Consider the following 23,649-nt stretch of genomic DNA (forward strand, 5'->3'; position numbering starts at 1 on the left):
ACTTTCTCTTCCTAGGGGGCTCCCCTGTCAATTCAGGAGAGGCCTCGGAAGAGGATGAGATCCCCACAGGGGATTCTTGAGGAGCTTGCTCTCTGCGGTCTGGGATGAGGGAGTGAGTCGACATAACCAAAGGCACCGAAGTGGGAGGGGCGGACGGAGCCGACTGTGGAGTCGAACAAGGTTCCAACACACTCCGCATGACCTCGAATGCACCCCTGTCAGGCAGAGCCAGAGGTCCCCGCTCCGAGAAGCTGAGAACCTCCCTCGGCACCGACAGAGATGGCTCGAGGCCGATGTCGGAGCCGAACTCACCAGCGCGAAGCACCGAGAGGGAGAGGGGGTCGGACAAGGGTCCGATGCCACTCACCCTCGGAGCCGACGAGGAAGCCCGCCGAGATTCTTCAAAGGAAGAAATCGGAGCCGACGGAGCCGAAGACAAATGTATCGGCTCCGACGCTACCACAGTCTCGGTTCCGAGCGCCCGGCCCGAGCTCAAAGGAGTCGGAGGAGGAATATAAATTGGAACAAGCTGAGGCATCGACTGATGAGTCGGACTCTGGAGCATTTGGGCCAGTGCCTCGGACTTCAAAAGTCTACTCACTACCCTCTGGAGGTCGTGATCTGAGAGCCTCGATGACCTGGAGGAGTGAGATCTATGGCTCCGTTCAGACAGCAGGGGAGACGCTGGAGCCGAATGAACGGAGCCAAGGGACGGTGACCTCGATCTCTTTCTAGATGTCGGCTCCGATGGTATGATCGGAGCCGACCCATGACTCTCTAATGCCTCGGCTCCGGCCGGAGCCGAGGAAACCACTGAAACAGCAGTCAAAGACTCATCGGCTCCAGCCGGAGCCGATGAAGCAGTAGGCTTCAAAGCCTTAGGCCTCGACTCTGAAGCTGGAGCCGAGGTCTTAGAAGCCTTAGAAGGTTCTTCTTCTTGAAGCCTGAGACCTTTGTAACCTTGGACATACTCAAGGAACCTGAAGTGTAATCACACACAAAAAACACACACACACACAGATTACACTGATAGGATTAAAAGGGAATTATTTAAAAACTAAAGGTAAGTTAATAAAAGTCCCTAAGTAAACACACACACACCCTAAGGAAAGGGAGGAAGGGCCCGAAGGCCTTAGGGAAGAACTATATGTTCTTTATAAAGGGAGGGGGCTGGAAACTAAAGGTAGTAAGGGATAAGTAAGTCCACTACACTAAGTGGGGAAGAAAATTACACTAAACTAGTCTAAGTTAAAGAATTTAAACTAGTCTAACTTTCACTAACCTGGAGCCGGTAGAAAACACACCTCGATCACTGTAGCGGCAAACGAGATCTGAGGTAACTCACGCCTAGCATTGTGGGATATAGGGGGAGCCTCGAGCCGGTGGAACCAACTCTCGAGCTTTTAGAGTGGCCGAGTCGGAGCCGAGGATCGGCTCCGAACCCATCCAGCAAGAATGAAGGCGAGATAGACAACTTAACATGTAGCATTGATCACTGAAATTGCTACACCCAGTGACTACAGTGTCTTACATGCAGAGACACACACAGTCATAAAATACCAGGATTTGCAAGCAGAAATGAAGGCAATGTGGAAGAAGGATACCCAGACAGTTCAAACAGTAGTAGTAGGAGCAATGGGTATTATAAAAAAGAATTTACAATCATACTTTGATATGTTACCAATACATGCAACTCCACAAGAATTGCAGAATTAGTCATTAATGGGCACTTTGCAGGTGCTGCGAAGAGCATTTCTGGCTAACATCGAAAACTGAAACAATACTAATTTCATGAACTTTAATCATATTTTGTCTTAGGAATGGGGTCCATTTGTGTCATGGTTTTAGAAACCTAAAAGGCTTGGAGAAATTAAAAAAAAATTATATAGGATGAAAATGTACTAATTGGTTCTCAGACAGTAGCTGATGCATGGAGCAGACGCCCAAATTATATTAAAGCAAGCACTAGTTTATTTATTTTAAACAACTGGGATACTTATTATGCGAATGAATGTTTTGGCATATTGGCAGGCTAGAAGGTGCCTGAAATATTACCCGTGCCTGAAATATTTGTTTGTATGTATTGCACATCCTTGTCAACAAGGAGGACTGAAATTGTAGGCCTCAAAAACTTGGTGCAGGTAATCCAAAATGCCATACATACAAGACTTAAAGGGATCCAACCATTTAAAAGCAGCGCAGGATCAATAGCCATCTCCAAAATCTCTTGCACATTATATCACTGGGTCTCTGAACAGAAGTAAAATACAGCTGTGTAAAATCCTACCATAACAGTAGATGTCATTCTCTTCATTCCTGCAGTATTCATAACTGAAGGGATCTCTTGCCGAGGATAGCCCAACGTCCAGACAGTATACCAAAGCCTTTCGTACTTAAAGGCATTATACATCATACACATGCTCTATGCACAAGGCATAAGGCATAGGGTATAAAGGTGACCTAAAGATACACACACACACAACTACAAAAGCCCCAGGAGAAGCAGAATTTTCCTTGGAACAAAGAAAAAAAAATATGCATCCAGAAGGAGAAAAAGGGGAAGAGCTCCTCAGCCAAGAGGGCAAGGAGGAACAAGGTTAGAGCAAAGGGGGCAGGAGGGAGGGAGCAAATATTGCAACAGTGAAGAGGACATCTACTGTTATGGTAATAGTTTACACAACTGTAGTATGTCCTGCCATATTACTGGTGTAGTATTTATAACCAGAGAGAGAGTAGAAAAGCTCAAGAGGAAGTCTGGGAGGAGGATGGCAAGGAAGAACCCCCCAGAAACCCATGCAGGATAGCCTAGACAAAGCCAGTGCTGGCCCTGGAAATAATATCCAATTTGTAATGCTTAATGAAAGTATGAAGAGAAGACCAAACAGCAGCCTCAAAGATGGAACTGGTATCCAGCCCCTAGAAAAAAGGCACTAGAGAAGGCAACAGCCCTAGCAGAATGAGACTTTACTGATGAGGAAATACATTTTCCATGAAAAGAACAAAAAGAAATGGCCTTAGAATTCCAGGAAGAGATGGTTTGTTTAGAAACAGCTAAACCCAAAGACGGGATGAAAGGAAAAAAAAAACACCTGCTCAGTTTTGAGAATAAAGTACAGCTGTGTAAAATTTTACCATAATGGTAGATGTCCTTCCCTGCTCTTCTTGCAGTATTCATTACAATAGCGATCCTCTGCCAACGGCGGCCTAACATCCAGCCACTATACCAAAAGTCTTTAGGTTGCTTTAAGGTACACCGTATGTCACATGTATGCTCCTTTCGTAGCACAGGGCATAAAGGTGATGTCCAGACGTACTACATTCAGAACTGAGAACTCTAGTAGGAATGCCACTCCAAGAAGTATAGAGGTAATCAGTACATCCAGAAGAGAACTGGACCAGGGGACGGAGGGAGTGAATACCGCAACAGTGAAGAGAAGGACGTCTACTGTTATGGTAAGATTTTACACAACTGTACTATGTCCTCCATTTCACTGCTGTAGTATTCATTACAATAGGAAGAGTGCCAAAGCTCAGGAAGAAGAGAGGGAGGAGGAAGGACCATCAGAGCTCTGTGTATTTTTATTGTAGACAAACTGGAACGGACCACCACAATAAATGGATAAATCAAAGTGTTCTTTAATCGGACAAGCGCTTTCGCGTGTAAAACACGCTTCTTCAGATCCTTTATACAAAACCATGTAAAATGCAATGCTTATATACTCTAAAACAGACACACCTCTCCAATAAAGAATGTTGAATTAATTAAACAATTAAGCAATCTATCTAAAATCTCTGAACCATCTGTTTCAATGTTCAGCATCATAATAACAGCTAAAACATAAATATAACATGAATGCAAATCCAAAAACAACAAACATAAATAGGACATGATACCAAGACTGACACCAAAAAAATACCCTAAGCATACAAATGAACTGCCATCGGAATGCAAACGTATCCTAAATCGTATTGCATGAAACTGTTGGTTCTTTTCCTAAGAATCTAACCGAGAACTCTTCTCTCGGTGATGTAAAATATATGAGCAAATGTGAATGATATGAGAGTGAAAAAATGCAAATAAACAAAATGCATGTAGATAAAAAATCATACCTCATAGTCCTTTACGGTTCCCTTGAACTTGTCTGCAATACCTAACCCCTAATATCTGAAAAATGCGAGTAACTAGATGTCAGCATGTAACATGGCGACCTTATGCTAGTGCCTTGATCGCTATCTCTCTGGGACAAATACCCTGATATTGTACTATCCAGAAACAAGTCGTCATTCAATCAAGATGATGAAACATGAGGGCTAGCTATTGACGCCTAGCTAAAGACCGTGTACATAACATTTATTGAAGTCCCTCGAAATTGCATTTCATGTTCAGCAACCACAAGTAAACCTCAATGGCAACCATAAAATCAAATTACTATGGACACACAAACTAAACAGTAACATTACAACTTGGTAACATATAAAAAAATCAAGACGTAAGTATATGCTAGATGCAACAAGCACAAGCTAACATAAACCTACCTGCCTCCCAGCCTAAAATCATGAAGTATTCGTCGCAGCTGATAAAATGTGTTCTTGTATACTTCAAGTATTGCAAACATCAAGTCGGGCCTAAGCTCCTGATTGTCCAACTCATCAAACTTAAAATCACATAGAATCTCAACATTAAAAATAAAAATGAAAATGAAACTAAAATCGATACTGAATAGACCGGAGCTCATAAAACTGTTCAAATGTCTAAATGAATAAGGGCTGATCAATGTGTATCAAAAAAAGTGCATCGTGGGTATCATGCCCAGACATAGAACTGTCTCAAATGTCTCATAAAATAAATGCATGAATCAAAATGTCATGAGCATCAAAAAATATTGAGTATGGACTCATCATCACTATCAATCAACAAACAATCAAACAACCCCCTAGTATATATGTCATGGGGCATATGCTCAACCTAAAGAAAATGTACCTAGCATATTTAAATATGTTAATGTCCAATCTGATAAGTGAAACCAACTGAAATGGTCACATGATGTATTAGATATAGCTGGCTGATAGATGAAATTATAAACAGTCTACTAAAACGACTGCAGGCCACTTCATAAATCTGTCGACAGGTCACTAACTTAAGTAGCTTCATAAATCAAATAACAAAGAACTAACCATGAGCCTGTCAAAGGTGCCAGTAGTAGCTCGATTACGATCTTGACACTACCCGGATAAAGGAAAGACGTGAAAATTATTATCAAAAACATATATATATATACACGTATATTCATGGAATATATATCTATGTATATATAATAGAGTACCGATGATTTGTCAAATTGCATAACCCATTACTGAAGTGTATATGGATGTGTACTAGAACTATGAGTATGTGAAGCTTGCTGGAATATGGCTAAACTGAAAAACTATAAACCTGGATCTACGTCTCAAAAAGACAACTCTATATAAAATGCTGCTTACTTGAGTGTACGTGCCTTCAAGGGAGCCCTGATGCTCACATATTGATTTAATCCTGGCTCATGCTGAGCTTTGAGTTTGAAAATCCAACTTAATTCCACTTGTTCTAGGTCATTAAAAATGTCTCCCTCCCTCTTATTAGGTATAATCTTCTGTAGAACCCTGAATACAAAAGAATGTCCACTATTAGTTGTAATGTGTTTCACTAGGGCATTCTTCATGTCGCTCTTCAAGATCTCATTAACATGTTCTTGTACCCTTTCCTTCAATGATCTGGTCGTCATTCCGACATAGAAAGCACTACACATTACACAATTGGCAAGATAAATTAGATTCCTGTCCTCACATGTTGCTTTAAAATGTGGTTCAAAACTGTAAGACAGGGTAGGATGTATGAACAACTGCTCCAGTGTAATGTATCTACAGATATTGCATCTCTGACAAGGGAATGTACCAAGAGCATCTCCCTTGTATGTCTTCGGTCTAATAGTCTGACTGGGTTCTATGCAGAGTAATCTCCTAAGGTTCTTGCTATTATGATAAATGTAGGAGGGTGTTGGACCAACTAACTTCATGATACGTTGGTCCGTCAATAGAATATGCCAGTTCTTACTTATGATGTTTCTGATATGTTTAATGTCACTAGTATATCTCAGATTTAACCTCACTTTGGTGTTATCAAAAGTCTTCCTTTCAACACTCAAATGACTGTGTGTTCTAGTGTCACTTCGTTGTGTTCTCTTGCCAGATAAGACAGAGTCTCTGATTAATTCTGTTTTATCTCTATCATAACCCCTCTCAGCAAAGCATTCTAATAGGAACTGATTCTGTTTATTTAGTTCTGTCTCTGTTTTACATAATCTTCTAACTCTAGTGAATTGACTCTTCACTATACTATCGAACACAAATCTTGGATGCATGCTATTGTATTGTAACAAGCTATTCCTCCAACACTCTTTCCTATATACAGTAGTTTCTAAATTCCCTTGTCCTCTGTATATGGTTAGATCAAGAAAGTCTATTCTATCTGTGGATGAACTAACTGTAAACTTCAGAAATCCTGTAGTAGATTCCATATACTCCACGAAAGACAGGAGTTCAGCATTACTCCCATGCCAAAACAACAGTATGTCGTCCACAAATCTTTTATATAGACTGACCTTCTTAAACCAATCATTGTTAAACAAGAAGGTACGCTCCCAGTGAAGCATGACCAAGTTTGCGTACGTGTTAGCGCAGGGGGTGCCCATGGCAACCCCCTACTGCTGTAAATAAAGCTGATCTCTGAACTTAAATACATTGTGCGTCAATATGAGTTCCATAATGGCGCATAACAGAATCTCATCATTATTACTGAACTTCTTACTTGTGTGCATAATACACCTCAATGCTTCCAGACCAAAATCATTCGGTATGGAAGTAAAAAGATTTTTCACATCCAGAGTCACAAACACATGAGCTCTGTCTAAATCTGTGGAGTATTTTTCAAAGTTCTCTAGCAAATCATAAGTGTCCTTAAGAATAGAACTAGTCTCAGAGACTAAGGGTCTTAATCTTTTTTCTAAGTATGCAGACAAAGTCTCTGTAGCCCAACCCTGTCCCACAACTATGGGTCTCATGGGCGGTGGAAAAATGCCCTTGTGTATTTTGGGCAGCCCTTTGATGTAGGGTATTCTGGGTTTCTCAACAAAAAAATATTGGTATAGCTCATAATCAATTTGTCTGCACATCACATATTCATATAATTCTTGATGTACCTCATACACAACCTTTTCAAACTCCATATGAGTGATGGGTTTATAAGTGGCTGCTTCATTCAGTAACTCTAACATGCTCTTAACATAGACGTCTGTATCTAACAAAACTATGGCACCTCCTTTATCTGCAGGCTTCACAATTAAATCACATGCATGTTTTAAAGAATAAATACTGTCCCATTCTTTGGTGTAAGTATTGAAAAAGGGAGCACTATGCTTGTGATCATAAAAATATCTGTAAAAGTCATTTTCGCAGCTCTTCAAAAAGCATTCTGCTACTGGTGATGGTGCAGGTGTAAACACGCTCTTCTTTCTAAAATTGAGTTTGTTATTCGTGTTATTGTCTATCGAGTCTACTGGGCTGCTCTGCTGATTAAAAAATAACTTCAGAGATAAACTTCGTATGAAGAGTCTTAAGTCAGTTAACAGTTCAGGCAGATTACTCACCTGGGCTGGAATATAGTTTAAACCACGGTTCAATAAAGCTTCATCAGTAGAGGTCAATGTATAGTTTGAAAGATTAACCGTCAAGTTCTTCAATTCCTTACTCTCCCTCTCTGGAACTGCTGTTCTCCCGAGTATTTCCTCTTCATTCTCCCTCTGCTGTTGGACCTGCCTCTTGCAAAGTGCTGCTGTTGTACAGGGAGCGGTAAAAAACGCTCTATGTTACTTTGGGCTATCTTCGGTTTAGCCCCTGGATTCTGTACATTTGAGCGCGGAAGTGCCAGCTGGTTAGGCGGTGGCGTATTGTCTGCCTCTGTCATAAACAGAGACGGAACTTCCGTGGATGGAATCGGAACATCCGTTGTAGTAGCTGCCTCAGTTAAAGGGGAAACGCCAACTTGACTACTGTTTGTATCACTCACATTACGATTGGTGTATGTTACTGATTCATTGTCTCTCCTATTTCTAGGCCAAACAAAGACTTGGCTGTTAGTAAAGTCAAAATGGTCATGTTGCAACTTGCGCATCTTGATCTGTTGCAACCTCTCTCCATAGGCAGAGGTTTGATTGAGTAAGGAATCTATCCGTTGCTCAAACATTGCCCCTTTAAATTTCTCTGTAATATCTTTATATAGCATTTCGGCTTTGTTTTTCAGATCATCTTCCAAGGGGGTAAAATATTCTATGAGCAGCTTCATATACCCATAACTTAACTCTAGGTTCATCTGCTGCCACCTTCTTAATAAATCGGGATGGCTGTTGCCATAGGTAGGCATGCAGAGAACCCTCATACCTCTCGGCACTAATTTGAAGTGTAAACATGCTTCAAAGTGCCTTCTCTGCCATGTTAGTCTCTGTAGTTTATATAACATATTTTCCAATTCTTTAAGACTTGCATTAAAATCTTGTACATTGTCAGCATTTATATGGTTATTCTCCATATCTGTTTTGGACAGTTCCATTGACAGGAACGGATTACCTCTCTTGTCCATCAGAGTTTCCCATCTCCTCTTCAGGTTAACTCTCTCCGGTACATAGTCTAACTCCACTAAAGGAGTCTCCATCGTGTGACTGCAGCGACTCAACACACACAACTACAAAAGCCCCAGGAGAAGCAGAATTTTCCTTGGAACAAAGAAAAAAAAATATGCATCCAGAAGGAGAAAAAGGGGAAGAGCTCCTCAGCCAAGAGGGCAAGGAGGAACAAGGTTAGAGCAAAGGGGGCAGGAGGGAGGGAGCAAATATTGCAACAGTGAAGAGGACATCTACTGCTATGGTAATAGTTTACACAACTGTAGTATGTCCTTCCATATTACTGGTGTAGTATTTATAACCAGAGAGAGAGTAGAAAAGCTCAAGAGGAAGTCTGGGAGGAGGATGGCAAGGAAGAACCCCCCCAGAAACCCATGCAGGATAGCCTAGACAAAGCCAGTGCTGGCCCTGGAAATAATATCCAATTTGTAATGCTTAATGAAAGTATGAAGAGAAGACCAAACAGCAGCCTCAAAGATGGAACTGGTATCCAGCCCCTAGAAAAAAGGCACTAGGGAAGGCAACAGCCCTAGCAGAATGAGACTTTACTGATGAGGAAATACATTTTCCATGAAAAGAACAAAAAGAAATGGCCTTAGAATTCCAGGAAGAGATGGTTTGTTTAGAAACAGCTAAACCCAAAGACGTGGGATGAAAGGAAAAAAAAAACACCTGCTCAGTTTTGAGAATAAAGTACAGCTGTGTAAAATTTTACCATAATGGTAGATGTCCTTCCCTGCTCTTCTTGCAGTATTCATTACAATAGCGATCCTCTGCCAACGGCGGCCTAACATCCAGCCACTATACCAAAAGTCTTTAGGTTGCTTTAAGGTACACCGTATGTCACATGTATGCTCCTTTCGTAGCACAGGGCATAAAGGTGATGTCCAGACGTACTACATTCAGAACTGAGAACTCTAGTAGGAATGCCACTCCAAGAAGTATAGAGGTAATCAGTACATCCAGAAGAGAACTGGACCAGGGGACGGAGGGAGTGAATACCGCAACAGTGAAGAGAAGGACGTCTACTGTTATGGTAAGATTTTACACAACTGTACTATGTCCTCCATTTCACTGCTGTAGTATTCATTACAATAGGAAGAGTGCCAAAGCTCAGGAAGAAGAGAGGGAGGAGGAATGACCATCAGAGCTCTCTAGGAAGCCGTGAAGGATGGCCCTAGCAAAACCAGCTCTAGCCCTGGAAATTCAATCCAACTTGTAGTGCTTGGTAAATCTATACCCAGTAGTCCAGGTAGCTGCCTCAAGAATAAAGTTTGTAATCTAAACCATTGATAAAAGCACCCGAAGAAGCCACAGCTCTAGTAGAATGAGCTTTAACAGAAGAAGGAAGATTATTACCATGAAAGGAATAGCAAAAAGAAATGCCTTTAGAAATCTAAGAAGAAATACTCTGCTTGAACACAGCCAATCCACAGGACCCAGGATGAAAAGAAAAGACCTGATCAGATTTATGAAAAGTCTTGGACATATCTAAATAAAATCTGAGTTGTCTATGCACATCAAGTATGTGCAGCACCTTCTAACCAGCAGATTGCAGAGAAGGAAAAAAAGTAGACAAATGAATAGACATTAAAGGACAACTCATTTACCAGCTTGGGTATAAAAGAAGGATTAGTACGAAGGGACATCCTGTCCTCATAAAAAAACAAAAAAGGAGGAAAAAACATAAGGGGTTGAAGCTCAGACATCCCTCTGACAGAAGTAAGGGCTAACAAAAGTGCAGTCATCCAAGAGAAAAGCTGCAAGGAAGCTGAAGTTGCAGGTTCAAAAGGAGCCTAGGTCAATTTATCCAAAACAAAATTAAGATCCCAGGGAGGAGGAACAGGCTTCCTGGGAGGCCTTATATGTAGGACGCCTTTATGAAACTGTTTGGCTTCAAATTTAGAAGCTAAAGGAGGTGGTAAAGGCAGACAGATATAGCTGATAAGTGGGCTTTAAAAGAAGAATAAGCCAACCCAGCACTGAGCAGTTCAGACAGATAAGAACCAAAGAAACATCTACAGAAAGTGGATCCAGATTATGGGAAAGACACCAAGCACAAAATCTCTTCCATATGGATAAATAGGATTTCTTAGTATTGTGTTTCCTGGCCTCCTGCAGGACCCTAAGCATGTCCCCAGAAAAAAAGATGTCTTTGTGGAATCAAAATCCTATCACCCATAGTGTCAGATGAAGAGTGGACAGGTGAGGATGGATGAGAGATCCCTTGTCTTGTGTGAGCAGGTCCACCTAGTGAAGTAACTTGATGACTGCCCTTGGCTAAATACAGAAGAAGTGGGAACTAATGCTGTCTCAGCCAAAAGGAAGTCACCATCAAGATAGTAGTCTGTCATTCGACACCCATGTAGCTAAAGTAGTTAGGAAGACCTTCTACATTGCCCACCTTATCATGAAGGGATTCTCATCTAGATCAAGGGAGGTCATAGTCTCCCTATACTCATCACTCATCAGACCAATGACTGAGTACAATGCCCCATTCGGAATGTATCTGACCCGACACTTGCAGCAGCTGGAGAGGCCACAAAAGTTCCTCACCAAAAGGATAAAGGGTCTCAAACATCTGTCCTATGCTGCCCGACTGAAAGAACTCCAGCTCTATTCAGTCGCGTACCGCGTGCTCAGAGGTGACCTTTGCCTAACATACAAGGCCATGTCAAACCCAGATTTGATGAATATGCCTCACCTCAAAAATCTAGATCCGTCAGAGCCACAAGGGCGGAGACTTAAACCTCGACACGGCTATTAATAGGACGTGCTGGAGGGATAGATTCATCACCCAAAGACTCCCTATGCTGTGGAATAAAATCCCGGTATATGTGAGGCAGAGCACCTCGCTGGCCTTGTTCAAGAGAAATCTTGACCAATGGATGGGAGATCGCAGATATACCCCAGGGATTACCTCAGTGTCACTGCTCAACAGAGGCACAGCAAAATAATGGGTATAGTTCCCCATACTAAAGGGGTGGCGTAAGCCACAAAACTATGGGCTAGGCTTGTAAATGCCCTCGGGCAGATAGCCTAGTATGAACCTATGAACCTATGAACCTATGATTATGGGAACATCCTGTTGAATTTTGAACAGGAGTTTGGAATGAAGAAGGGGAGGAAAGGCATAAAGAAACATCCCCTTCCAAGAAAAAGATAGGGCATCTTCCTTCCAAACCAAAGAACCTGGGACTCTGGCACAAAATAGAGGAAGTTGTCTTTCAGAGGGAAGGCAAAAAGATCTACTTCAGGAGTACCCCACTGATGGACACTGTCCGGAAACACATCCCTGTGAAGCATCCATTCGTGGGACTGGGTTATGGACCTGCTACGAGAATCTGCCACAATGTTTTGACCTGAGGGAATGTAAACTGCCTGAAGAGTCAGTTGTTACTGAATAGCAAGTTCCCACACAAGGAGTGCCAACCATCAAAGAAGATAGAACTTCATCCACATCAATGTGGCATTGTCTACAAACACCTGGAAAGGTTATGGGGAGAAGAGAGGATGAAAAATCTGAGCAGCCAGCAGAACAGCTCTCATTTCTTCGACACTGATGTGTTCTTCCTGTTGATAAGGCACCCCAGAACCCTTGCATTTAAGGGAGCTACATGCTGCTCCCCATCCCACATCTGAAGCGTCTGTGGATGAAAAGGGAGCCCTGAACTGAGAGTCAACTGCTGAATCCACCACTGAAGTTTCTTCTTGAGACAAGGCAGAAGAGGAACTACAAATTCGAGGGGATGAGCAAGTCGGAGCCAAACTGACTTCAGAAACCAATGAAACTTTCTCATATGGAGTTTGGCCAGAGGAAGCATAGGAACAGTGGAGGCCATGAACCCCAGAACTCTCAGAAATTCCCTGGCTGTTAGTGAAGCCAAAGAAAAAAGTGATTGAAAAAAGGAAATGAGAGTTAGAGCTTTGGGAGGAGGAAGGGATGACAGCACAGGCACAGACTGGATCCTGCACCCCAGGAAAAACATGATCCTGAGAAGGAATCAGAAATGACTTTTTGAAATTTATAGTGAACCCCAGGCTTTGCAGAAGGGAAGTGGCAAAATGGAGATTTTTGCATTAAAGTCTCCGGAGAAGATGCATGAAACAGGAGGTCGTTTAAGGAAAGACTTGGATCCCCTGTAACCTGCAAAAAGCAATCACAGGACCGAGGCATTTGGTGAATACCCTTGAGGCAGTTGAAAGGCCAAACAGCAAAGCAGAGAACTGAAAATGCCATGAAGTACCAGAGAAATATAAAAACTTCCTAAAAGGGGGATGAATTGGGATATAGAGATAAGCATCCTTGAGATCCAGAGGCACCATAAAAGCCTGAGGAAGTAAAAGAGGGAACAAAGTCTGAAGGGACAACGATCGAAAAGAGGGAACCTTCAGAAATGTATTTAGATGAGAAAGGTCCAAAATTGGTCTCCAAGTACCCTCTTTCCTGGTTATGAGGAACACTCTGGAGTAAAATCCCCTCTCTTTTGGGGAAACTGGAACTTTTTGAATAGTACTCTGAGTCAAGAGATCCCAAAGCACCTCTGGAAAGAAGGGCAGCTGTTCCTGAGGGGGATAAAGAATTCCCATAAAAGGGGGAAGAGATTTCCAGACCATGAAATATTGTTGGTGGATAATGGACAGAACCCAGGAGTCCTGAACAATCTAACCAAACAGGGAGAGAGAGAGAAAAATAAAGGGAAAGAGGAATGTGGCTGGGAAGAATAGGATAGTCAGACAGCACCTGGTTTATCAGGAAAAGGAGACTTCTGGGGCACAGAAGTCTGAGTAGCTTTAGCAGGAGGAGCCTGCCACCTTTACTGCCCTTGGGGGAAAGGGCAAGATTGCCTATGAACAAAGGGTGGCATATTGGGGTAATTTCTCTGAAACATAGGAGCAGGAGAAACAAAACATGTTAAAGTTCCTGTAAGACATTGCCCTTATCCTGAAGAAATTTAAATAAAGCAGCAGCAGCTTCATCAAACAAGTGTTTATTATCCTGAGGAGCATCAAAAAAACTTAGCCTTAATATCAGGCAACAGTTGAAGCTGAAGCCAAGACCATCTCGTCATCACAGACCCAAAAGCAGCAGCCTTACAGGAAGCATGTGCTGCATCATAACTACATGTTCTGGCATGATAAGCCACCTGTGAGGAAGTCCCTAATAGGAAAAGAGCATAAGTCTTCCCTTCAGAGTCGGGAAGATCAGAAATCACCTGACAGACCTGTGAAAGAACAGCCAACATGTACCTGGACATATGGGTCTGATAAGACAGCCTTAAAAGCCAAAGTAGCAGAGGTATAAATCTTTTTCTCTTTTTTACGTGGCTCTGCCATCTTATTCAGAAGGCAATAATGCAGGAGAAGGTAGCAACTGAGATGGCTCATCAGAAGCCACAGACACCACCGAGGGGTCCGCAGAAGAGTACTTGTAAAGAAATTTACAGTCCTCAGGCACTCTATAAAACCTATCAAGTTTCTTGGGGCAGGAGGCTGGGAGTCAGGAGCCTTAGAAGCATTAGAAAATGCATCCAACAAGGCAGTTGAAACAGGAGGGACAGCAGAAGATCTGGGAGAATCCATCTGCAGGTCACAATACATTTTCTGTACTTCAGAAACCTGACCACAATTCCATTTAAAAAACGTCATCATTCTAGAGATTCAGAAATTGTGTCCCCAAAAGAAATTTCCTCAAAAGGAGTATCACAACTAGTAGATTCCTTTTCCTCAGACTCATAATCTAAAGGAGAAGGAATCTGACAGGAGTAAGCAAGGGATTCCTCATCTGAATCTGCCTCCTCCTCCTCCAAGGAATCCTGTTCCCTTGGTCTTTAAGGGGAGTAGAGGACCAAGGAAGAGCTGGAACAGAAACTCCATGAGCATGTTTTAAAGCCATCAAAGCATTAAACAATCCCAGAGTTAAATTTTTTCATTCACTTTGTGGGTCTTTAGGAACTGGAGTAATGTGCTTAGTTTTCTGATTTTTCTTTAAGGGGACATTCACCTTATAAAATGTAAAAAGCTCTGAACTCAGATGGCATTATTAGTAGGGACGTTTCTGGTCAAAATTTGAAGAACACTTCTAGGCCCCTCAGAAATAATAATCAGCGGTTCCCCCTGAATGTCAAATGCGGAAGCCTGCAAGGCCTCCATGGACGTACCTAATGTCAGATCCCTGCTGCCCTCTAAACTGTTTGTGGCCAAAGAATCCAACGATGGAGCCAGGCAAACCTCCAGGCTTTCACTCGCTATGGAAAAGACGTCCAGTGGAGGCTGAACAGCAGAAAAATCCGGCCTAGATTTCTTGGCCTTCTTCTTCATGGATGGCTCTCTCTCAAAGTGGGAAGTTTCTTCCATTGTGTCTTTAGCTAAGAGCTTACGACATTGGCTCTCCAGATACAAAGCCAAAGAAGAAAGCCTACTACAGAGGGTCTTGGAAACAAAGGCCTGACAGACTGAAAAGAATGTATGGTTGCGGGACGCATCGAGGCAAAACAAGCACTGCTTGTGACGGTCTTTATGGGGAATCTGACTCCCACACTGGCATTTACCCTTCCTGGATGACATGAAACTCCACAAGCAACAATAAACAAAAAGATAAGATATGATACAATAAACCCCAACAGGGCACTTATCTGCAGTGGCTTGGTGAACCAGCAACAGAACGGGCATTCAGACTGATGATCAAAAGATGGCATTTGGACTGGTGGAAAAGAAGTTCTGATGATGGTACATCCAGACATTTTTATGCACTATGCTACAAGAGAAGCATGTCTGTGATGTACAGTGCACCATAAAGCAAGCTAAAGGCTTTGGCATAGTAGGCAGATGTCAGGCTGCCCTTGGCAAGGGATCCCTATTGTAATGAATACTGCAAAAGTGAAATGGAAGGACATCTTTAGTTTTGTCCAACTACAGAGAAGGGAAAAAAGGTGAATGGGACTGATTAAGACAAATGTCATTAACCATCTTGGGCATAAGAGGAGGATTAGTACAAACAGTCATTCTGTCTCTTTGGAAAACTAGGAAAAGAGGAATGGCCATGAGTCTGATATTCAGAGATAGTCTTGGCTGAAGTGAAAGCCAAGAACAGACTTCCAAGTACAATGTTGTTAGGAAGCTGAAGAACCAGGCTCAAAAGGTGCCCGAATCAATTTTTCAAGAACAAAACTGAGGCCCCACGAAGGTGAAATGGACGGATGCCTTTAAGAAACTGCTTAACCTCAAATCTAGCGGCCAGAGAAGGATGTAAAGGCAGACAAGTAGAAATTGCTGACAGGTGAGCCTTAACTGAAGAATATGCTAACACAGCATGAAGCAGATCACACAAACAAGAGAACCAGAGAAACCTCCACAGTTAAGGGATTATTGATGCCGAGAGAGGCACCAGACAGAAAATCTTTTCTATTTGGACAAATATGACTTCCTAGTAGTAGGTTTCCTAGCCTTCTGCAAAAATCGAAGCACATCCTTAAAAAAGAGGTGCCTGAAATGGATCAAAACCCTATTACCCACAGTGTCAGTTGAAGAATGGACATGTAAGGATACATAAGAGACCCCTTGTCTTGTGTGAGAAGATCCACCCTGTGAGGTAACTTGTGGTGATTACCCCTGGCCAAGTAAAAAAGAAGGGGCAAAAGGGAGTCACTAGCAAAACCTTGGGAGTCTTGCCTGATCTTGTGCAAGACTTGTGGTAAGACAGGAAGACATACAGAAACATCCCTTTCCAAGAAAAAAACAGGGCATCCACTTTCCAAGCCAGGGGGACTTGGGACTCTGGAACCTAACAGAGGAAGTTGTCTGTTCAGAGTGGAGGTCTACCTGAGGAATACCCCACCAATGGGCAATGTCCAGGAACACATCTCTGTGAAGCATCCATCTGTGAGCCTGTATGCTGGACCTCCTCAAACAGTCTGCACTAGATTGTGCTCTTATTGAATGTAAACTGCCTGAAGAGTCTCTTAACACTGGACAGCTAGATCCCACACCTGAAGAGGTAGTCTGCAAAGAAGACAGGACCGCGTTCCCCCTTATCTGCTCACATAACACATTACTGTGGCACTGTCTATGAAAATTTTAAGGGGCCTGGAATGAAAGAGTGAATGAAAAGCCTGAAGAGCTAGAAGCAGAGCCCTAACATCCTTTATACTGATGTGGTCAGACTTCTGATGAAGAGGTCAGAGACCCTGAACCTTGAGACAGCTGAAGGAGGTCTCCCATCCCCTGTCTGAGGCATTTGTAAAGAGTTCTCGAGTCAGGACTGAAGCTTGGAAAGGAAGCCCTGGGTTGAGAGAAAGAAGGTGAATCCACCACTGAAGCTCAAGCTTGAGACAGGGAAGAAAGGGTAGCAGGAAGTCCGGGAGGTGGCAATGTTGAAGTCACACTGACTTGAGGTACTACTGAACCTTTCTCATGTGGAGCCTGGCCAGAGGTAGCATGGGAATGGTGGAAGGCATGAACCGGAAAACCCTGGGAAATTCCCTGGCTACTACTGAAGCCAGGGGGAGAAGAGACTGGAAGAAGGCAGAGAGAGACAGGACCTTGAGGGGCAGACAGAGATGCCAGCATGGGGATGGTCCAAATCCTGCAACCAAGGAAAATATGATCCTGACGAGGCGTTACAGCTGATTTCTAAAAGTGTATGGTGAACCCCAGACTCTACATGAAAGAAATGGTAAGTTTGAGATCCTGAAGCAGAGCATTGGGGAAGGAATTTTGAATAAGCAAATTGTCCGGATAGGAAAAGATCTGAACTCCTTTCATCTTGCAAAAGCCAATGACAAGAGCAAGGCACTTAGTGAATACCTTTGGGGAGGTATAGAGGCCAAAGGGCAAAGCAGAAAACTGAAAATGCAAGGAAAACACAGAGAAACGTAAACATTTCCTGAAAAGGAGACAGATGGGAATATGAAGATAAGTATCATTGAGATTCAGAGAGACCAGAAAAGGTTGGGGTAGAAGACGGGGAAATAATATTTGAAGAGACAACCTCCAAAAGGAAAGAATCTTGAGAAAGATACTGAGCTAGGAAACATCCAGAATTGGTCTCCAAATGCCCTCCTTCCTGGGCACCAAAAACATTTTGGAACAGAAACCCCTCTTTACCAGGGAAGGAGGCACAGTCTGAATGGTGCCTTGGACTAAAAGATAATGAAGCAACTCTGGGAAAAGAGGAAGCTGTTCTTGAGGAAGCTGAGTAATGTCCAAAAATGGAGGAAGAGATTTCCAAACCATGAAATATATCTGACAGATAATGGATAGAACCCAGGAATCTGTTGTGATCCTTAACCAATGTGGAAGAGACAGGGAATGACAGAGGTATACGGGAACCTGGCTGAGGGAAGGGGAAGCCAACTGAAAAATGTAACCTGGCTTATCCTGCAAAGCAGACTTCTGAGAGGAAGGGGTCAGAGTAGACTTAGATGGAGGCACACGTCTAGAACCCTTTTTCACTTTACATGGAAGGCAAGGCTGCCTATGAACAAAAGTAAACTTAGAGGGGTAATTCTTCTGAAACTTGGGAATAGGAGAAACAAATATATGTTTCAACTCCTGCAAGACTTTACCCTTATCCTGTAGAGACATGAAAAGCTGAGAAGCAGCAGCACTATCAAAAGAATTTTATTATCCAAATGAGGATCCAACAGTTTGTCCTTAATGTCATCAAGCAAAGAAAGGAATAATGCCTCATTACTGAACCAAAAGCAGCAGCAAAGGAAGAGGCATCAGCTGCACCGTAGCTGCATTTGACAGAGTGGTGAGTAACTTGAGAGGTACAGCCCAACAGAGAAAAGACAGAAGTCCTCCCCTCAGAGTTAGGATGGTCAGAAACCACTTTGGAAACTTGGGAAAGGAAGGCCAAAACATACCTGGTCATACGAGTCTGGTAGTTGATGGTCTGAAAGGATAAAGTGGAGCAGTGTAAACCTTTTTCCCCAGCCTCTCCATAGCCTTGCTATCCATATCTGAAGGGAACAACTTTTTAGAGGACAACAGCTTGGACAGACACTACAGAAGGGTCAGCAGAAGGGCATTTTTAAAGAAATGTATACTCATTAGACACCTTGTAAAATCTATATGGTTTATGGGTGCAGGGGGCTGAGAATCAAGGGCCACAGAAGCTGCTGAAAAGATAACCATAAGGACAGTCAGAACTGGGAAAGCAGCTGATGGCTTAGGATACTCCATCTGGAGGAGCTCATAGTATCTTTTCTGAATGTCAGAGACTTGAGAACAATCCCACTCAAAAAAAAAAAAAACTCCATCATGCAGGTGACAGTATCCCCAAAGGAGAGTTTCTCTAAAGGGGAATCTGAACTAAAAATCCTCTTCCTCTGAACCATAGTCCAAGGGGGAAGGAATTTGAGAAGAATAAGGCAGGGACTCGTCCCCAGAATCTAGATCTTCATCTGAAGAATCTAGTTTCCTGGGTCTTTTAATAGGAGTAGAAGACCAGGGAGAGGCAGGCACAGACAGCCCTTCAGGAGGCTTTAAAGTCATTAAAGCACTGAATAACCCCCCCCCCCCCCTGAGTAAAATCCTGTCATTCACACCGGGGATCCTTAACTACATGGGAAATGTGCTTTTTTCTGTTTCTTTTTCTGCAGGATGTCCACATGAAACACCCTTGGAGGGTCAGACTCCTGGCTACAAGTGCAGTAGGAATCTCCTCCCTAAGATCTGCGTAAGGTTCCCCCTCAATGTTGGCAGTAGACGTGTTTAAAGCCTCAGAGGATGTGTGAGAAGTCAGATTCATGCTGGCCTCCAATGATGTCGCAGCAGAGGAATCTGTGGCAGCTGCCGGATGAGCCTCTGGACTTTCACTAGCCTTGAGACACATCCTGGAGAGGCTGGACAGCAGCTGTATCAAACCTAAGTTTTTTGGTCTTTTTCTTGGCAGATGGCTGACCCTCTTGATGGGAAGATTACACCATAGTACCTTGAGCCAACAGCTTAAGACACTGGTTTTCGAGGTAAATAGATAAAGAGGAGAGATGACTATGTAGGGTCTTCAGGACAAAAGCCTGGCAGGCAGAACACTGTAAATGGTCATGGGATACACCCAAACAGAAAAAACACTGATCATGACAGTCTTTAAGGGGAATCTGCCTCCCGCACTGATGACATGAACCCAACAGCACTAAATAAAAAAGAAAGATAACAAGAAACCTCAATGGGGCACTTAATCTGAAAAGTGGTTTGGTAACCAGCACAGCATTAGGGCATTCAGACTTACGTTCAATGATGGTGATCGGACTGGCGTCATAGAAGTTCTTAGTGTGTGCATCTGTATGTCACCTTTATGCCCTACTCTTTGCACGGGGAGCATACGTTTGATGTACGATACCTATAAATACTAAAGGTTTTGGTACACTGGCCAGACATTTTATCCTTGGCAGGAGATCCCTTTGGTCATGAATACTACAACAATGATATGGATGGACATCAAAGTGGTCAGCCCAAGGAAGTAAGGTACGAAGAGTCATTCACAATTACTGGCACTGGAATAATCATGCTCTTAGCTGAACAAAGTGATGATCCAGTGGAAAGTATGTTGGTTGAGTTAGCCAGAAGGGCCTCAGACAGAGGTTTCTCCAAAAGATGAGACCAAACCTAACAAAATCACACTTGGCAACAGCAGAATGGGGCTATAAGAATAACTTTTGATTTTCTCCACCTGGCTTTCTGTATGAACTTTGGAATAAGGGAAGATGGGTGAAATGTATAAATAATTTGAGGGTGTCGCTTGTGGAAGAAAGCATTCCTGGGATGTACCTTCAGAAGAGGGATCAGGCAAATTAGATTGCTGCACTTGACATTAGTAGGGTGTGCAAGTAGGTCATAGCAAGTCTTTCCCAAGTGACTGAATACCTCTGAGCTACTGTCAGGCTGAGGGGCCATTTATACGGCATTAGTAAGCCATGACCAATTCTGTGCACTGGAAAACTATTCTCTAGTAAGTTTAGTACATATAGTAACAAAGGACTAATTTTAAATTAAGAACAAACACAGAGAGTATATGCTTTGGATTTTGGAGTGGATTGTAGTTCTATTTTTTTTTTTAGTCTGAGTGGCTATTTGCCTTAGTTGCAGTTATTTTATGTGGGTAAGATGACTAAGACACTACAAGATCATATTAAAGAACATGTACCTGCTATTAATATAAAATAAGTGTTAAAGCCAAACGTAAATAACTGTGTGGCTGAATTTAATAACTTTTTTTGTACTAGAGTTATTACATGTATATGGAAGAGGATGTAATTACAATAAACTGTGGGAGAAGAAATACAAGCAGCAGTTAAATTAAAATGGTGGATATTATCCTGGTTTAAATGGACATTAAATGTGAAATGCATTCTTAAATGGAAAATGGACCTCGATAAATGACTGGTTCAGGATGCATAATGCATGAAAATGTTAATATGGTTTGTTTTCATTTCTATTTCTGTATGTATATCTATGTCATTGTTTAAAATGTGAGAATGCAATACAAGTGTTTAATACAGAATGGGGATAAATAAATACATATTGGAAGGCCGGTTAAAGAATATAAAATGAGACCATCTGAGGCTAGCTGCAACACTAGAAAGATGGAAGCTCTGCCTTAATCCAGAAATATCAAAAATGCTAATGCTGTGGTAGAATACAAGTTAGAAGGGTGGGGGATGACTCAGCTTCAGACAATGAGAAAGGAAATTGACTTGGTGTAATAATCATTGCACCACCAGGAGCACTGCAAGACAGCAGCAGCATCAAAGTTCAATAAAATGCTGGAATAACTGCAAAAGGGAGGTAACAGGGACAAGAAAATAATGCTTTTGTGTTCTAGTGCACCTCAGCAAACACAATTTGTGCGAGTGCCATTTTGTGCAGAAAAATGTGTATAACTGCTCACACTGGATTTGCAAGTAATACTTTCTGTTAGAGACACCGCCACCTGAAATACAGTATTATATGCAGAAAGCAACACTTGATAACTATATGCAGAAAGCAACGCTTGGTAACTTCTTCACATGACTCACAAGTTACTGCAGCTTGGAGGAAAGATGACCATTTTTGATAAATGCACTTTCTGGGCAAGTGTCCAAAATCAGCTTTCACACAATTAGTCAGACATTGTGCTTAACCATCATATCCATTTCTGAAGCCCTTGAGGGAAAATGATCAAATACAAATTTAGGGAAAAACTATAAATGAGGGTCATGATAATGGCCAGAACGCTGAAGGATGATCTATGCAAGGTTCAGCAGAGTAGCCTGTGAATGTACTGTCAGGCAACCAGGACAGAAAGAGAGGAGATTATTTGTAACTGCAGGAACATGTTAATGATATAACCAACCAAAAAGGGCATGGCACAAATTTCAAATACTAGACCAAATTCCACCTGCTAAAGATTCATTCTGTGAAAAGAAAACATACACCACTTGCTAAAGCTCCATCACATGAAACTTTTGTCATCTTCAAACTTGTAATGATGGGTGCAGAAAAGTGAGGAAATTTTATCATTGGTACTTTACAGAGCTGCGTTCTTTAGTTTGGATGCCAACTGTGATGTCTGTGTGGTGTATGTATAACCTCACCTTGTTTATACAAGTTTTTCCCCATGTCCTTTGATTCCTCCCACATCCCAAAGATGAGTGGGTAAAGTGAACTGACGATGCACCAAACTGTCCCTAGCAAAATGTGCTGTGCCTATATGTATCTCTGTCCCATGATGAACTGCCATCTCATCTAAGATTGGATCCTGCCTTACGCCTGCTGCTACCCACAATGGATTCCATCTCCCTGCAGCTCGGAAATGGATAAAACATGCAAAGAAAATGGAAAGATGGATGTAAATGTGTTATGCTGCTGATAATAATTACTCTAAAAATGCTTCCTCTTGATACTATAAATGTACTGATAATCCCCTGGTAGGTGTAAGTAACCAAATGCACACATTTTATGGCAGACTATAACTTATAAGAACTGCATGGCTAGTCTAAAAGAGACATTTCTTCACAAAATTGCACTTTTTTTAAAATGTGCCACATTAAGTCACTGCTTATTTTGCTAAACTGACCTAAATTCACTAGTGAAATAACTGAAAAGACAGTCAGTGCAGTAAAAGCAGTAAACACTTTCTTAACATAACTAAAATAAAAAAGTAATGCAAAATAGGTTACATTTCCTGTTCTTAGTATGAACACCTGTTTTAAGAAAATACCTGTCTAACGATGCTTTGCACAAGTTTATCCATTGTAAATGCTACATAAGCACGGATTGTAAACATCTCTCTTAATGAATCTTCATACTGAGCTGGCTCCATGTTACCATCTAGAAGGTTCCGAACCATATCCAGGAAGGCTGGATAATAGTCTTCTACATCGATGTCCACTATGAATAAATAAAAGTACCAATGGTTACTTTTTTGGAGTGACATTAAAATAAGACATGACTGAATCAGTACAACATATACACTTATATAACCATAGAGATAAAGCCACAGTAATGAAGAACTTACCTGTAGTATCACCCTTTTCTGGGATTATTTGGTGTGTAAGACTTGCTTCAGAGGCCAACTGAGAAGCAATTACTTTATTCAATAACTGACTGTACTGTTCTATAGAAACAGCTATAATTTAACCCTGACTCTGATAAGCCTGGTTCTGCATTTATTTTACACACACACTGTTTGAATTTTACATGCACCAACAGGACTTGGAATGTATGGTGGTCAAACCAGACAATATTATAAATATGCAGTGTACTCTAGAAGGAAATGTTACAACAAAAAATATTATGAACTGTAAACCACACAGGAAAATTTTGACATAAAACTGAGCACCTGACAAGATCAAAACAAGCACAATGGTGACAAAGGAACACTACATAATAATTAAACAACCAGCAGAGTGGAAAATAGAAGAACATTTCGGAAAAGTTGGTTACGTTTGAA

General features: G+C 42.0%; 1 protein-coding gene across 1 annotated transcript in view; it reads right to left on the reverse strand.

The window, feature by feature from the left end:
- LOC122806647 (paired amphipathic helix protein Sin3a-like) overlaps nucleotides 1–23,649 on the reverse strand; it is a 1,669,103-nt gene that overhangs the window by 311,518 nt on the left and 1,333,936 nt on the right. Inside the window, exon 17 of the mRNA XM_044077237.1 lies at nucleotides 22,918–23,087. Within this exon, the coding sequence (XP_043933172.1) occupies nucleotides 22,918–23,087 (170 nt within the window). The remainder of the gene's footprint in view (nucleotides 1–22,917; nucleotides 23,088–23,649) is intronic.

The sequence above is a fragment of the Protopterus annectens genome, chromosome 7.part0, assembly GCF_019279795.1.
Source record: "Protopterus annectens isolate FY-2018-M chromosome 7.part0, PAN1.0, whole genome shotgun sequence".
NCBI lineage: Eukaryota > Metazoa > Chordata > Ceratodontiformes > Protopteridae > Protopterus > Protopterus annectens.